Consider the following 17,939-nt stretch of genomic DNA (forward strand, 5'->3'; position numbering starts at 1 on the left):
TGATGGCACAGTGCCAGACAGGGCTATTATCTGTCACTTCTAGAGACGTAGTGATGACCTTCTAGAAGCCATCTCATCTCTAAAACCTTCTATGTCCCACTTCAGTCACACATTGGGGTATGGCCAAACCCCAGGCCTCATCATAACTTAAAACAGCATTTATTCCAAAATCTCTAACTTGAAAAAAAATCTTTCACTGACTGGAATCTTCTGGCTCTTGTTCTCACTTCTTATATTATAAATAAACCCTTTCTTTGCCCATCATCTTGATCTCCAGCCCTTTACCCCACCTTGGGATTTCTTCAGCATGAGGATACCCCAAATCAACCACAGTATAATAAACACATTTGAATTCTTCACTGTTTTGGCCTTCAAATATACTTTTCATCTTTTAATTCCAAAGCTGCTGAGCAATGACAGAGTCACAAACTATGAGTCCTTGCCAATTACCCTCAGCTGCACTCTTGTGGCAAGGTAGCAATCAGTTTACACATCTCTGTGTGACTCACGATTGACCCTGGTAGCTATTACAAACATTTTCCATTCTTCTCAGTATTTAACCCTATCCAGTTCTATCTTACTGTCAGCAATTGCATGAACTTTTACAAATCATGTGAAATTCATCATTCTCTCCAATTTAATAGAAGAAATATCTTTGGTTCACCCATTATGAAAAACAGTCTAAAGGTTCTTTAAAAAATTCAAAATAGAACTAGCATATCATCCAGCAATCCCACTTCTGGATACACATCCAAAGAAAATAAAATCATTATCTCCAAATGATCTTTATACTCCTATGTTCACTGCAGCACTATTCACAATAGCCAAGACATGGAATCCACTTAAGTATCCTACAACAGATAAATGAGTAAAGAAAATACAATGAAATATATCCAGCCATAAAAAAGAAGGAAATCCTGTCATTTGCAATAACTTAGATAAGCCTGGAAGACATTATATGAAGTGAAATAACCCAGATACAGAAAGACAAATATTCCATGATCTCATTTATATGTGGAATCTTCAAAAAAAAAAAAAGTCAAACTCATAATCACAGAGAGTAGAATGGTGGTGACTAGGGGCTGAGGGGTGGAGGAAAAGAGAAGAGACTGATCAAAGGGTATAAACTTTCAGTTATGTGATAAATCAATTCTGAACACCTAATGTACAGCATGTGGCTATAGATAACACAATTGAAATTCACTAATAGAGTAAATCTCATCTCAAAAAACAAAACCACACACTATCTTTTATATGACCTAGCAACATATGAAAATGTTTCTAATATGAATTAAATTTTGGTTACTTACAACAAAGATGATTTTAAAGAAGATCTGAGTAAGGTAATTTTCACTATGAAATTAAATCATCATAAATAAAAAAAAATTTAATCTGAACATCTTTAATATAAGATATAATTATTTATAAGATAAGTGATAATCCCTGAATTCAAAGATGTAATGCATGGATAATAAGAAAAAAAATGACTACTATCTTGATTCATAAGCTTAATCATTCTATAAAATATTACAGTCTTGCTGAATTTCTTCACAGAGGTCTTTTTTCTCCTTCATGAAGTTTTCTCTGTATTTCCAACTCCTAGCAAAATGCCTGGTATGTAAAAGGGTATTCAACAAATATAATATTCCAGCAAAGATACATAAACCCATTTGCTAATGTGCTAATTGTGTGTGTGAGAGTACGTGTGTGTGTGTGTATTTCTTTAATAGAGTTAAATCACTAAATCTATTAACTTCGCACAAACCACTTACCTTTGTGAAGACTTAGCTTTTTCTTTAAAATAAAGATAAGTTAGATGATCTTTAAGAGCTTTAATTCCAGCTTTAATATTCTATAATTAGTATTTATAAAGTCAGGTATGAGCTCACTTAGATTTTATGAGGCATATTTAACTAACGCAGGGGAAAAAAGTATAAAAATCATCCCAGTCTTCAAGGAGGTAAAAAGATAATTTAGAAGACAAAAACACCTCACAGTTAGAAAATGATCCAAGAGAACACAGAATCAAATACTAATTGGTAAAGTAAAGGTTATTGGCAGAGGTCCCTGAACTCAAGTGCTTTGATGATGGTAAAACCAGAGGAGGTGGGGGAGATTTCACACACAAAGTGGGAGTTAAGCTGTTTTTGTGAGAAGGTGGGATTTGGACATATGGAGACAGAATGATGACAGGCACTAAACATCATCTGGTCATGTCTCTTGAAAATCAGCTCTTCTTATTAAGCCTAATGAAGGAATTCTTAAATGTACAAATGTGGGTTATAAAATGGTAGAGAGAAATAAGATTTTTTAAAAATCATATCCTAGAGAAATAAAAATTCTGCTACATTTCTTCAGATAATTTCTATATATATATAAAATCATCAATATCATAAAATATTTTCATGAAGTCATGATAGTCATTAACATACCATTAGTCTTCTTACCACTAAAGACAAACATTATCATAAATAATAAGCAGATATGCTGGCAAAATATTTAGGGTGCTTTGTGGATTTAAAATAAGATTTCTAAATTGCAGAAAGCTTTTAAAAATAGGAAAATTCAGAGTCAGCTATAAAGGACTTTGAAAAGGAAAGAGATGAAGTCAGTAAGGTGACTGGAGCATCTTCTTAACCAAAAAGGAGACATGCTCTGAGAAGTGCAAACATCAAGATCCATATGGGAAGGTCTGATCCATTCAACACTCAAGTGGTGCTTATTATCACCGTACTGAACAAATTCACACTTGAGTTCATTTTCTAAGACAGACATGAAATGACTTTAGGAAATGCTGAGTAAAAGATGGATGAACCATAAATAAAACTTAAAAGAGTAAGGAATGTGGGCGAAAAGAAAGAAATTTCAGAAAGCAGTTAAATCAGGTCATTCATTGCTATTAAATACAAGCATCTTTTTGAAGATTCAATTTACATACATGTTTAGTTATTTTATAAAACGTTGTAGGGTCAAATGCAGAAAGTGACCTGTCATACAGATGATTTATAAGTAGGCTGTTGATAAGATCACTACAAAGCCTCAGAAATGGGAAAAGGACCTCCCAAAGCATGTCTTGAAAAAGGAAGCTACCCTTGTATAATGCAGGATATGCTGCAATCTTGGAAACGGTAACAGCGACTATTGAAAGACTATTCAACAAGAACAATTTTGGATAACTTACAGATTTCATTTAAAATCAGTAGCTGGAGAGTGGAATTACATGTGTATCAGTGATTCTCAAGCATGCTCCCACTGGCTGACAATTGTTGAAGACACATAGGTTCCAAACTGTTTGGGTATTTTGTAAAGCCATTAGGAATTTTATGTTTAAGACCAAGAAAAATAGTAATTTTATATACCTTTACTATAACAATGTATATTTACTTTATGATATTTCGATATTAGAATTTTAGAATCAGCTTCCTAAATTTCTATCATAGCTATTATCATATAAATATTACTACTGTATTTTCCCCAATCCAAATTCCTTACAATGATCCCCAGGGTTCTATTCAATCTGATGGCTGCCTTTCTTTTTAATTCCATCGCCTGCTATTCTCTCTCTTTTGTCAAACTTGTCCCGGTTTCCTTCTGTTCCCAGGTCACACCTACCCCTTTCCCAACCCTAGGGTGGGTTTCAAGGATATCAGACCTATGCAGTTATAAAGAGCCCTAAAATCACAAGGGTCTTGAACTGGATTTACTGCTCTGGTGTTGCCACCTTGAAAGTCTTAATAATTTTTAAACAGAAGCCTCCCCAGTTTCCTTGTGCACTGGGCGCCTCCAGTTGTGTAGTCGGTGCTCCTTCCCATGCACCTGTTGGGGAACAGGCTCCACCTTCCGCAGCCCAGTCACACTAACCTTTTTCCCATCTCAGACCACTGCGTGTTCTGCTTATTCTCTCTGAAATATGCTTCTACTAGTTCTTTACAGGGCTGAATCTTTCTCAACCTTTGGTCTCAACTCAAATGTCAACTCAGACAAACCTTACTCATTTCTTTATCTAAAGTGTCTCTTCTCATCATTCTATCTCGTTATCCATTCCATTCTTTTCCTTACAGGCACTTACTGCAATCTATAATAACCTCATTTATTTGTTTCCTTGTTCATTCTCACACATTCTTCCTCCTAAAGGGAGAGTAGTAGGAAAGTCCACAATCTTGTCTTTCTCGGTATACCCTGATACATTATCAGAGCTGAAATTACTAACAAGGATTGCCTCCTTGACCAAATTTGTGTTGGCCTCCTGTAAGCTTGGTTCTCCACAGAAGCCTTGGCCTACAAAAACTGCAGATTTTCAGCACAAATCATTTTGCCCATCCCGTTCCACCCACTTCTCCATCAAAAGACTTCAACAAACATGAACATAATTTCTAACACTTCAAGGCCACATCCCTAGGATGACCCTAAAAAAGGGATCATTAAGGCATCTGCCCCCTTAAAGCAACTGCCAGAAAAACAAACTCCAGGCTGCCAAAAGAATTTACTGTTTGCTCTAGCTAACACCTGAAAACAGGCAGGCCTCTGCTCATTCTTAGGGCATTTACTACAAAGGGCTTACAATGGTAAATCCTTCCTCTGTCCCTTTGAGATGTGTATGTATCTCCAGCTCAGGATTGTCTTTCTCAAAAACCTGAAAGCCATTTCTTAGAAATGTAATCAGCGGGAAAGATAAGTCTCTGTCTTTCTGCCTCCCGGTCTTTCTGGAATGTTAGAATCCCAACTCTGACATTTGCCAGTTCACAGACAGAGCTGGTCTCACAGAATGATGTGACCAATGCTTTGCCATTTTTTACCTCCTTGACTCTGCTCAAGTCCCTCTTTGGTTCCCCCAGTCCCTTCCCTCCTGAAAACACCCAGTCACCTCTGTACAAATAGAAGTCTATGTGCGTCATCAGAATATTATTGATTAAAATCTGTCCTTACCATTTTAGTGTCTGGTTTTGTTTATCTTTGACAAGAGGGCTTGACACCTGCTAAGTGTTCAATATTAATCTGTTGAGTGAATAAGTAAGCTAATAATAGGAAGAAATGATGTCTCATCAATGTTCTTGGGGAGATTTCTTTTTCCTGGTTAAAGCTATTACGTGATATGGCACTTCCTCCATTATAATTCAGCAACATTTTCTAGAGATTTCCTCTCCATACACAGCGTACTTTTTATTTGAGATAAGATACCTATGACTGTGAGATTTATATGTATATATTTTATAAGTATTGCAGTCTTTCTGTCAATTTATGATCCAAAAAAGTAACTCAATTCCCTAAACCAAAGAAAACAGACAGCTTGATGGATACATTTGGGCATCATTTGGAAGAAAGCAAAGCAATAGCTATTAATAGAACATGATGATAACTTCAGGAAAAAATAGCCTTAGATCAAAGGAACAACAAGAAATAATGTCCAATGCTGCTGGGGCTATAGTAAAATGGAAACTTTAACCAAGTGTGATAATAATGTAAAGTGGGATAAATTTCTTAAAAAAAAACTTGACATCAAGCATTCTGACCATATAAAAAATACTCATATTCTTGACTCAAATAACCTGCTTACAGTGCTTTATTCTATTGCAATGTAATTTATATGATAACTGGAATGAGCTATCTTCACAAAGATATTTGTAAGAGTGTTGTTTATAACATCAGAAAATTGAAAATAAACTAAATGTCCAAATTTAAGGGAATGGTTAGGTAAACTGTAGTAATTCACTCAATTAAAAAATTTGTGACTAATACAAATATATTGTGTGACAAAATGGAATGCTGAATGAAAATTAGCAGGAACAAAGGTACATAAATAGAAATAGAAATAGAAATAGAATCTTAAAACCAGAGACATGGAAAAATTAGAAGGTAGTTTACTCTGGAGCTAGATTTAGGAATTATATTTCTAATGTCTCTGTTTTCTGTATTTTTGCTTATGTGAATACAGCATTTAACTATGAAAGCATAAATGTGTCTAAAAGAAACATGATTTTTCATTATATAGTATCATTTCCAATGTAGGTCAGTATCAGCTCTTAAAAGAATTTGCTACCAAAAAAGTTAAGTTTGAAATCAAAACACAGATGTTAAAAAAAGTTAATATTTTTTTCTGCACTAATTAATTCAACATAAATGAGTTTACTTAAAAGAAAACCAAATACGCAATCTTCAAAGCGATCTTTTTTTCAAAACAGATTAAGTCTAAATAAGCAATAAAATTTTAGACACTAGTTAATTCAATGGCAATGTATCAAAAACAGAACAGTGGGTTAGTACTCACAGGTATACAATATTCCACCATTGGGTAATGTAATTTGTGACCTTTTGCTGTTCGACCCGAAAAGAAACAACTCTGGCAGACATCATAGTTAAAATGCTTAAGGCTTCTATACCTAGAGAAAAGAAAAGAAAATTAATTGGCTTGCATTACTATTACTTAGTCCAAATTTGTGGTAAGAAATTTCATTCATCCACATTACCAAAATTAAGAGTAATAATAAAATTTTGGAGTTCAAGTCTCTGAAACAGGCTTCTATCTGTTTATACATGAGAGGGAGACAAATACGCATGTCAGAAGATTTAATGTTTGAATATAAAGGGACAATGAAAGACAAGAAAATAATTATATCTATTAAGCTGAAACATCAAATTTTAAAATATCAATTACACCATCAATAAGAAAAGAATCTTAAAATTCCCTCACAAAGATAGTTTTTAACAATGAGCACTTTTATACTTGGTTTAAATTCGTCATTAGAAAAAAAAGAAATCAAGAAATACTGCATAACAAAGAGCAAACTAAATAAAGCCTTGATCAGAATGCATTCTTGAATGGGAATGGTGTTTCGAAATCTCTGGCATGAGAATGACACTGCACATTGACTTTCACTTGCAGAATCTTATTTACAAAAGCAAAACCTTAGATGATAGGTTTCTATGGGTCTGAGTGGAAAACATCTCCCAAATCTATTCTGTCAGCATTGCTGGTAGAATTAAGAACATAAATTATATCCACGTCTACAGAAAAAAAATTAAATGATAGAACAAACAGAATGAAAATGGAAGCAAAATTTAAAGGTTGTATGACTGTAAATTACTAAGTGCTGAGTAGCTTCTAAAATGACCTGAAAAATCACTTGCAAATCAATCTTAAGGAAATCATTCTGCATATACTACAGCCAGCTTACTTTTGCCAGGGAAGCTACTGGTTGGAAACAATCACATACATTAACAACATCTCTTGGCTTATCAGCATGCCTTGACAGGTCTGATTGACATCTTCTTTCTAAATGAAATTTTGTTTTCTGCTGAATACCCCCTTGGCTGATAGCCATTCTCCCCTTTTCACTGGTAACATACCCTTGCACTATTAGCACATTTTAGCAATGAGCCTCAAGAAAAGTACTGTTTCTTAGCCTCTTCTGCTGATGGTGGTGACCAGTGCAATATAAACCGAGGTTATTGGGTGGGGGTTCTAATTGGAATTTCAAGGAACTGACTCAGTTTGGAAGAGGCATACTCCCTCTTCCTCCCGGCTGGAAAATGGATCTGACATCCAGAAGAGTCACTTTGCTAACATGAGGTGACTTTGAAGATGGAAGCCACATGTTAGGAATGACAGAGCATGAAAACAGAACTAAGGGCCCAGGTGGTCCAGAGAACAGTCTTGGATTGACTACCTTCACTTTGTTTACATGAAAGAAAACTAAAGTTCTAATATCTTTATGCAACTGCTACTAAGCAACTGTGTATGATTCTAACTGAAAAAATTCCTGAAACATTCTGTAAATCTAAGATTTCATTAACATTTAATTTGGAAGTAATTAGTGAAAAACTCTAGTAGTATTTATAAAAGTTCAGGAAAAATGAGTTTTAAATATATATATAACTCATATATCTTAACTTCAGACTATATATATATATATGTATATATGTATACACATATATATATATACATAGGGTAGAAGCTCAATAGACAGTCTGAATGAAGTTAAGATTATTCTGTAATGGACATACTCTTCTACCTTCATTGCTGCACTTGCCTTTCCATTCATTCTCTGAAGCCACAGAGAAAGACGTATCTCTTTACAACTAATAATGAGACCTATTTCAACTGGACCAATAGAAAATTGGAAAAATATACACGCAAGTAAAAGGAAGACAATATATCACTTACCACATTACCATTTTCAACATCCTGACATATTTTCTTTAAGTTATGGCTAGATTTCCTAAACAAGTTGTTTGCACATACTGGCCTATGTGTTATCCTGAGATACTAGCTTGAGACTTGCCTTCCCTCTTTATATTGACATGGATAGAGTCTTCTCTAAGATTCCTAATGACTTCTCCTGATTCAAAGACTCTTTCTGAGGCACTTAACAAACATCTCTACCATCTTGATAAGGCCTTTTCTCTGAGTTCCACAACAATATGCTTCTTTACCTCTTTGAAGAATCCTGTTCTCTCCCTTATCATACCTCTCTCTAATCCTGCCTTTTACTGAGCAACACCATTGCTCAGGATTTTCTGGTATTTCCACTTAATGGAAATGTTCAACAATACACTCATAGGTTTAGCTACTATCCCACTAATGATGTTATTGGTAGTAACAAGAAATAAACATGTACTGAATGCCTACTCTGTGACAGGTATTGCCCTAGACATCTTCATGTATTAACTATTCCTATGAGGAAACACTCATTGAATTTGAAGTTGAAGAAACTCAGGTTCAAGAAGGTCAAGTATCTTATTCAAAGTCTCAGTGCCAAACAGCAGATCCAGGATTCAAATCCAAGTAGCCTGACTCCAGAGCAGTAGCTCTCAATACACTGCCTCCTGAATATCTTCTCACAACTTTAATCTCTGACCTGCTGGTCAACTCCACATCTGTATCATAGATACATCTGCAGGTCAGCTTGATATTACTAGCAGAAACTTAAATCCTCAAAATTGAACACTTCAGGTTGTTCACCCTTTATAATGCACTTTCATATTTTTCTTATTAAATATTTCAAGTTTATTCAAAAGTAGGGAGAATACAATAAGCATCCACTTACCCACAACTCAGTTAAATATTGATATTCTGCGTAATGGCTTCAGATCATTTTTATTTAAGAAATAAAACATTAAAGGTCACTCAAATTTGCCCTATCCTCCACTGCCATGTATATACATGGCAGTCTCTTCCCAAGTCAATTAATCTGGATATTTCCCACGGCTTCACATTACAATTTATATCCAGAGTAACATTTTTGGTCTAACAATTAGTGCCTTAAATCAATTGTTCTTTTCAATATCATTTAATTAACTCAATATTAAATCTCTCTTCTCCTAAAAATCGAATCTGCTTTTTAAAACCATCTTGATTAAGAACACGAACTCGAGAACCAAAGAGATCTGGATTAGAATCCCAACTTCGTCTTTGTAAAATTGGCTGCCTGGGCAAGTTGACTAATCTTGGAGTCTTAGTTCCTTTAGGTGTAAAGTACAGGTAATACTCCCAATCTTACAGAGTTGTTATGAAAAGTGACCACAATAACAAATGCAACACCTCTTACCACATTGTCTAACATAAAGTAAACAATAAATAGCAGTGATTATTAGCTCTGATGACTACACCTCTCATTTGAATTATCTTCCCAGTTTGTAGCCTGACCTTGCCACATTCCAGCTTTTTCCTCTCCTGTACATCTGTGTCTACCAGGTACTCCAAATACAGCCATTCCAAGAACCCTGCTGCATTTAAACTGTAAATTTCCCATTTTTCTTCTTCCAACATTTGCCCTTTGACTTCCACTGGGACATCTATTACCTTGGTTGTGTGCCAGGCTAATGCTCACTCTACTTTATACTAACTACCTGTCTTTTCATCCTCTTAGAATGCATAGCAGCAAGGCGCTCTGAACTCACAATATTTTAGCTTCCCCAACTACACCATAAAGCATGAGAGAAGAAAACATTTTAATTTCCATTTCTTATGTTAGCCATCCACAGAGAATGCAATGATATGCTTCATACAAACTATTATGCTGATAAAGTCAGTCAAATGAAAGCAATTCTGTTTAATTCAAGGTATTAATATTGATATTATATACAACAACAACCAATCCTAGCCCTCCTGATTTGACTCTCCCAAGAATCACCATGTTAGTTACTTCCTTTTCAGGTATGAATACAAGATACACATAAGGCCGGGTGCAGTGGCTCATGCCTGTAATCCCAGCATTTTGAGAGGCCAAGGAGAGCAGATCACAAGGTCAAGAGTTTGAGACCAATGTGGCCAACACGGTGAAACCCCATCTCTAGTAAAAATACAAAAATTATCTGGGTGTGGTGGCGCATGCCTATAGTTCCAGCTACTTGAGAGGCTGAGGCAGGAGAATTGCTTGAACCCAGGAGATGGAGGTTGCAGTGAGCTGAGACTGTGCCACTGCACACCAGCTTGGGTAACAGAGCAAGACTTCATCTCAAAAAAAAAAAAAAAAAAAAAAAAGATATACATAAAATCTTGAATTCCCCTACTAAATAGGCTTATGTTGTTTCATAACAGATTTCCAAATTAAACTGGGGCTATTTTCTAGACTCCCCCCAGAAGAGAAATATAAATATGCAAAAAGTCAAATGCATACCTATGGTTAGAGGAACAGACCAGGATGTCCAAACGTCTCCACCTTAGGAAAAACCACAGACTCTGCATAGTCTGCTTTGGGGTCACAAACTGAAGACTCTGATACACTGATTAAAGTATTGCATTTAGCAGTGCTCCTCATGGGAAGAAGGAGGGTTAACGTACTTCACATCAAACTTGGCAGAAGTAATACAAAGTAATTTGATTACTTCTCAGCTGGTAATTAAACACTGTTTCCTCCTTACTAAGTCTGACCCCAAAGACCTCAGAATATTTACCAAATTCCATCAAGGTTATAAATGTATGATCAGCCAGACAATTTTCAAGCATAGATCATTTCCTGACCTAAGTAAACAGACATTCATAAAAATCTCTGGTTCTGACCAAAGTAAGTGACAATCATAACAGCAAAAATAATAAATTATGCTTCATATAGTAGTTATAAGAAGAAATGCTACTTTTAGATAGATGAGACACGCTAAGCATACCATTTATTTAGAAGGCAAACCTCCAAAAGGGAATGAATGAGAATGAAGGATGGACATACCACTGAGATTACACAAAGGGAACAGAAAATAGCCACCTCCAGTGCTGGCACACCTTACCTGAACCCAACAATTGGACATTCTTTACAGATGTTGCATTTGGCCTGATGTTTTGCAGTCTCTGCTGCAGCCACTCGATGTAAAACTGGCAGCCAAACCATGGACTGTGGTTCCAAACGCATCCAATCTATAAACTCTTTCACACTTATTTCTGGTTTGTTGTTATTCTGGTGAAAAAAGAAATATATTAAAAGTGAAGAAATGTCTTCTTTTAAACTGTAGCAAGTGTTGTTGCTTCATAATCTTCCGAAAATTTGTGCAGAAGAGGAAAACTGTATATCTCTTTTCATGTCAGTTAAGTCACAAATGCTTTAAAGTTCTTCAAGGCAAGAAAATTCTAGAACTTAGAGTAGACAAAGCAGAAATTGTTCCATAGGAAGAAGTAAAAAATTATCAAGACTTCAATATACTCAGGTTTTAAAAGAAACAAAGGCAAAAACCAAAACCACCAATTCAAAGTCATCTTTTTCATAAATAATTCTATAAAACTCATTCATCTAAGACAGTAAGAACTTGTGAAAGACTCACCGATAATTTTACAAACTTGAAGGCCATGATAAATGCTAAATAAAAGCTGTCATTTTTGAGTGTCCTGCCCCAGTCCCTTTATATTATCAGATGGGAATCATATTGCTACGGATGTACTTTGCAGGATTTTCAAATTTATCAGGATAAATTGTATAAAACTCCCCAATCCTCTTCAAGTCCCAAAACGAAGTAATTTTCATATGTGCAAAGCTAAATTTCTACCAATTTCATCTTCCTGTTGTTGCTGAGGTCATTCTGTGAACCTACATGTATGACTATAAATCGTATTTTGAATTTCCATTTGATACTTTTGGTATTTCTAAAATAAGAAAAGGGGCCATTATAAAATGTAATAACCCATGACATCAATTCTCCTCAAAGATATGGTGTGAGCATTTTTTTCCCCAGCAATGATAAATCACTGGCTACGCTTTGCCAAAATATCTATAGACTTGTACTTTATGCATATGTATAACATCAGTAGTAACATTTCTAAAATGTCTTTATATGCAGTAAACATTAAAAAGAAACTAAAGTGCTTTCTCAGTTTAAAATTAGTAACTTAGATCAGTATAAAACTTTGTACATCATTCTTTTGTATGCACAGTCTCAAAGCAAAAGACGGGCACTTCGATAACATCTTCAATGCATATATATTTTTAAAATCTTGCCTTAAAAAGAACTTAGGACATTTTAATTCAGTTATTTAGCAAATATTTATTAAAGTAGGTATGCTGTTCAAGGGACAGGAAATGTAATAATATGAATGTTTTTGTCACCCCAAAATTTATACATTAAAACCTAACCACTTAGGAGATGTTACAAGGAGGCAGAGCCTTTAGAAAATGATTAGGTCATGAGGGTACAGCCCCCTTGAATGAGGTTAGTGTCCTTGCAACAGAGGCCCAAGAGAGATCATTCACTTCTTCTGTCATATGAGGACACAGCAAGAAAGGCTGCAATGAATCAGAAGGTGGGTCCTCAGCAGATACTGAATCTGCTAGCACCGTGATTTATGGACAGCCTCCAGAACTATAGAAAATAAATTTCTGTTGTTTAAAAGCCACCCAGTTGATGGTATTTTGTTATAGCAGTCTAAACAAACTAAGACAGGATACAACAGTAAAATGATAGACACAGTCCCTTGTCTTCAGGGAGCTTAGGTTCCTACAGAAGAAACAAACACTAAGCCATGAATTATATAATTGAGTATGTAATTATAATCGTACCGAATATTAGAAGGAAGAGGTAGAGGATATTAAGGTGAATATAATTTAAAAAATACAGAATTATCTGAAAAGGCCAAAGAAGGATTTTCAGAGGATGTGAGAGTTATGCTAAAAATCTAAGGATCAAGTAAGGATTAGGGATGAGAAGGGAGTCAGCAGGCAGAGGGGAAGGAAGAACAGCGCAACAGCGGACACAGGTCTAAAGGCACCGCTGAGGCAGGAATCAAGAAAACCAAACAGTGCACCTGGAACACAGAGAGCAAAGGGAGGAGTGGTAAGAGAGGAGGCCAGGAAAAGGGCAGGACAAACAGCAATCTAATGGCACAGGTTACAGACTGCAGATTTTATCAAAGAAAAACAGCAAGTCTCTTTGCAAGGGCTGCTATTTTTTGAAGCAAATGTGCCATGCCATGAGAAATAAAATACTCACTTGTTGATGGTACCTAAAGTCTTCCAGCACTTGCTTTCAGCCCTTCCCTACTCCAATTCATAGAACATGCTCAAAACCCTTCCCCAACACATCCTACATACCGGTGATCCTTCGTACTCACCTGCTGGAAGCAGCTTCGAACACTAGGCTCAATATTACTGCCTCCAAAAGCTGCTACTTCACCCAGCTGCCGGGGGATCTGGATAGCATCATGAAGTAACAGGCCCAGTTGCCTCTGGTCACACATTTCTGTGGGCCCTGCCACTTCCTTAAAGAGATCTGCAAAGAGGTGTAAGAGGTTAACTTCCACCTGCCTACGGTGCTGTTTTACTTAAAATATATCTTTCGTAATGTGGACTGAACCATGAAGATTTAAAAAATTTCAGAAGGACATGAATCTGATTAGTTGTCTTTTGAATTCTAATGACCTTAATATTCTGATCTTAATATTCTGCATTGCATATGATATTAGATTAAGAAACATGTAGTTAGCCCGTTCCTGCAAAAATGGGTTATATATACATATAAACATAAATCATTCATATATAAATCAATAAACATAATTTTCCTTTTTAAAATGATGCAATAAACGCATATGAATTAATTTTATGATCTTCATAAAAACTTCCCTTCTTATTGAGAAAGAATGAGACAAAACAAAGCTTCCTCCATGACTCGTTAAAAGAATAGACACAGCTGGGTGCTGTGATGAATGCCTGTAATCCTATCTACCAGAGAGGTTAAAGCAGGAGGGTCACTTGAGCCAGGAGTTCGAGAACAGCTTGGGCAACATAGCAGGAACCCCAACTCAAAAAATAAAAAATAAAAAACAAAGGAATAAATGTGCCTTAAATAATAAACTTTTAAATTTTAACAGATTCACCAACTTTGTGTTCACGCCTAAATTCAATATTCTACTGAATCTATATGTAGTAACTTATTTTAAAGACTTTTATACTCACATCTAATTTTACATGTACTAAAAAGGACAAGAAGGTGTGATTTTTCTTTTTTGGGCCAGTCTCCCATTCCTTATTACCTATAAATGTTATTTTTGTTTTACTTCATGTAATAAAATACATTTAATCAAATTTAAAAATGTGTGCATATTTTCATAGTTTTTAGGTTTTCCCATTCATTTAAAAACTGATCTGCTTTATAATTTTCTTGATTCAATAAAATTAAAACTCTTCTATTTTGTCCAGTATTGGTTTACCTTGATTCACCATAAGCAATACTTTGAAGATTAAAATTATTATATTATTTTCAACAATAAAGCTAATATCCTAAGATAAATTACTTTTGGAATAGGAAGAAATTTCAAATATGAACAATCCACTTTATTATAGAAATTAATACTTTTTGGAAAGAAATTTTCAAGTTCTAAAAATTCAAAAGCACAGAAAATCTAATGCTCTTCATGTGAAATTTTCGAAGAATAGAAGAAAGGGGAGTAAATATTTCTTGGATTCTAAAAATCATTTTCAAACTGTACCTGATAAATGAGTTTCAGATCAAAAAGTATCATGCTCTCTCTTTTTTTTTTAAGTAAAATAATGCTAGATCTAGCACTGTCAATGGTGAAATTTCAAACTGAACCAAGCTCAGTGATACTGACACAGTAATTATAATGAAGTATGGCTTTAATTAGAAGCATACATAGGGAAAGTAAATTCAGTGAAGATCAATGTAATTTCTATTATCGTTTTCTTCACTTAGATTTGATTAGAGCTCTACTTGTTTCTTTCCATTAAAAAAATAAGTCTATAATAGACATAAAATATCCAGGAGTCTTATTATGATGTTCATTTTAAACCAGTCCCTGGGAAGAGGTATACTAAGTAAATACAAAGTTGCTGCATATGTATAATAATCTTCATACAAAAGTGCACCTTTTCAGCAAGATCAACTGCGCCCAACTTTCCTCCTTTGAGGCATATGACTACACTACTATGCCGCTATTAAGGTAAAACTACCTAAAAAAAACATAAGGAGAAAAGTGTCCTTAGACATTTTGACATATTTCTGTAAAACCTTATAAAAGTTCCTACAAAACTTCACATTCTCAGCATTATAGTCAGATACAAAAAGCAGTGTCAGAGTAAGGGGATGTGTTATAAAAACTCAAATTCTTATAAATCAGCACAGAAGAGATGCCAATGATATTTTAAAAGGATGGTTTGAAAATGTGTGTGTGTGTGTGTGTGTGTGTGTGTGTGTGTGTGTGTGCGCGTGCGCGCGCACACACACACACTCAAGCGTTGTTTTTGTTTTTTTTTTTTTGGTTTTGGTCTCACTTTGTCGTCCAGGCTGGAGTGCAGTGGTGAGACCATGGCTCACTGCAGCTTCTGACTCCTGGAGCTCATGTGATCCTCCCACCTTAGCCTCCCAAATAGCTAGGACTACAGGCATGAGCCACTGTGCCTGGTCTATTAATACGTTTTTGATGAGGCAAGGAAGCTAACCAGCTGCAAGCGTAAAGGCCAAGGCACCGTTAGAACCTAAACAGGGATATTTTTAGGAAAGCACCAAGAGAAGAAGGTGCTATGGGGTGGAGACACTGACACTGGCCATTGTATTAATAAAATCAATGTTCAGGCAGATAAAAATGATCTCGAATGGCAGCCCTGCCATTGTGTTTGAAGAGCAAACTGTCTTGAATATTAATTCTAATAAAGGAAATAATAATGAGGAAGTGTTCTAATATCATGGGGAAAATAAAAACTTGAATCAGTGAATCACAGAGGTGAAGGTCCTCAAAGTAAAAAGCAAAACAAAACCCCAGGACACTCCAAAGTCTGAATATTCCAGTAAGATTTAGATTAAAGATTATGAGCCAAGAGATTTCTTATTTAATTAGTCCTAAAATGGCATACTTCATGGATTAAATTAAATAATCAGAAATTTTACCGCAGAGGCTTCTGTTTCCCCTGCCAAAATCTGAAAGTTAATGTTGAATTACAGACAATGTAAGCTTTGAGGTTGAATTTGCATACATTTCAGAGTAAGCTCCAATCTATAATATAACTGTTACTTTTAGAGAACCCTGATTGTTTCAGGAGTGCAAGAAACCCCAAATCAAAAATGAGAAAAAATCAATTTCTAATTTTGGAACTTGGATATTTTCATTAACATTTTCCCTTCCTGATAATTATAAAATGGTAACTTTTTCAGCTTTGGAAATTATATCTTTTCATGGTCATAATTCTGAAAACTACTTAAATTCTGGATAAAGTGCCACAAAGCAGAAGCCCTGTGCAAAGCTTTTATTCTGCATGGCTAACTAGGCTCTCACTCCATCATGGCACCCTACCTCCTAATCCTACAATCAGCTTTTCATTTCATACGAGCCCACATCTATTTTCACTGACATTCTTGTCAAATTATGTAGGAAAAACAAGTCATCATGATCTCGACCTGAAATTCAAAATCAAGTAACCTCACAGTAATCCCAGAAAATAAAAGCTTTTAAAATGTATGCATGTTCACATAAGACACAAAACTGAACTTAGTTTACAGGGCCTATAATCAAATATCCTGTTGTTTTTTAGTATCTTTCCATTTACAGAAGATCCCTAATCCTTTCCCACAGATGTATGGATTTCTCTATAAAGAATCATATGGGGATATACGTGGTGGGATCAAATTCACATTTTAAGGACAAAATTAAATCAAAAGATATGTGATAGTAGTTAAGGATTTGGGGACTCAGAGGCAATTGCTACCATTTATTCAACAACTGCTATTTCTAGGTACCTTAAACATTACTCTTAATTATTTTCCAAGCAGGAATTATTAGCTTCATTTTTAAGTTGAAGAAAATTTGCTAAATTTCAGCTTCTTGAACTGTAAAATGGGGATACTATTACCTCTTAGTTGGCAACATTCAATGGGTTCACATAACCTGCCCGAAGACACTCAGCTACTAAGTGGTAGAGATTTGAAGACAAGTCTCCTTGGCTCCCAAGCACAAGCCTTTTCCAAAACCCAGATACCTTTCATTAACTGGCAGGTAAAGGAACACTGCTGATTTATTTGATAAATCCAAATACAATAAAATTTTTAAAAATCACTTTTATTTTGTCACAACTGTAAAATATATTTATTTAGGATTATCATCTATGTCCATAAAGGTTCTGGTTCATCTTTTTTTAAGCATTAGAAGTATAAAGAAATAAAAAGTTTGGGATTTGGAGTCAGAAAAACCTAGTATCTAATTCTAGACCCATCACTTACTGGCTCTGCAGTCTTAGACAGATTCTTAACCTATTTCAGCATTAATTTTCTCAGCCAGAAAATGGAAATCCCAATGCCCACATTGTGGAGGGATTATTCTAAGAATTAAATAAAATATAATTTGTAGTTGGGTCTCACTCCATCCAGGCACCTCACCAAGTAGTCCTATAATCAGCTTTTCATTTCACACAAAGCCCCCTGTCTTTGCACTGCCACCCTTTTGTCTAATTTAGTATAGGCACAGTAAGGGTTAAAAAAAAAGAGTGCAAACTATTATTACTAGCAAATTATATAAT

The 17,939-nt window shown here is 35.1% G+C and overlaps 1 protein-coding gene across 15 annotated transcripts in view; it reads right to left on the reverse strand.

The window, feature by feature from the left end:
- Positions 1 to 17,939, reverse strand: part of UTRN (utrophin) — a 589,012-nt gene that overhangs the window by 44,457 nt on the left and 526,616 nt on the right. For all 15 annotated transcript variants that reach the window (XM_074397323.1, XM_074397322.1, XM_074397326.1 and 12 more), the window contains 3 exons: positions 13,529 to 13,686; positions 11,221 to 11,387; positions 6,266 to 6,377 (listed from right to left, as the gene is read on the reverse strand). In XM_074397323.1, the coding sequence (XP_074253424.1) occupies positions 6,266 to 6,377; positions 11,221 to 11,387; positions 13,529 to 13,686 (437 nt within the window). The remainder of the gene's footprint in view (positions 1 to 6,265; positions 6,378 to 11,220; positions 11,388 to 13,528; positions 13,687 to 17,939) is intronic.

This window comes from Saimiri boliviensis, chromosome 4 (assembly GCF_048565385.1).
Source record: "Saimiri boliviensis isolate mSaiBol1 chromosome 4, mSaiBol1.pri, whole genome shotgun sequence".
NCBI lineage: Eukaryota > Metazoa > Chordata > Mammalia > Primates > Cebidae > Saimiri > Saimiri boliviensis.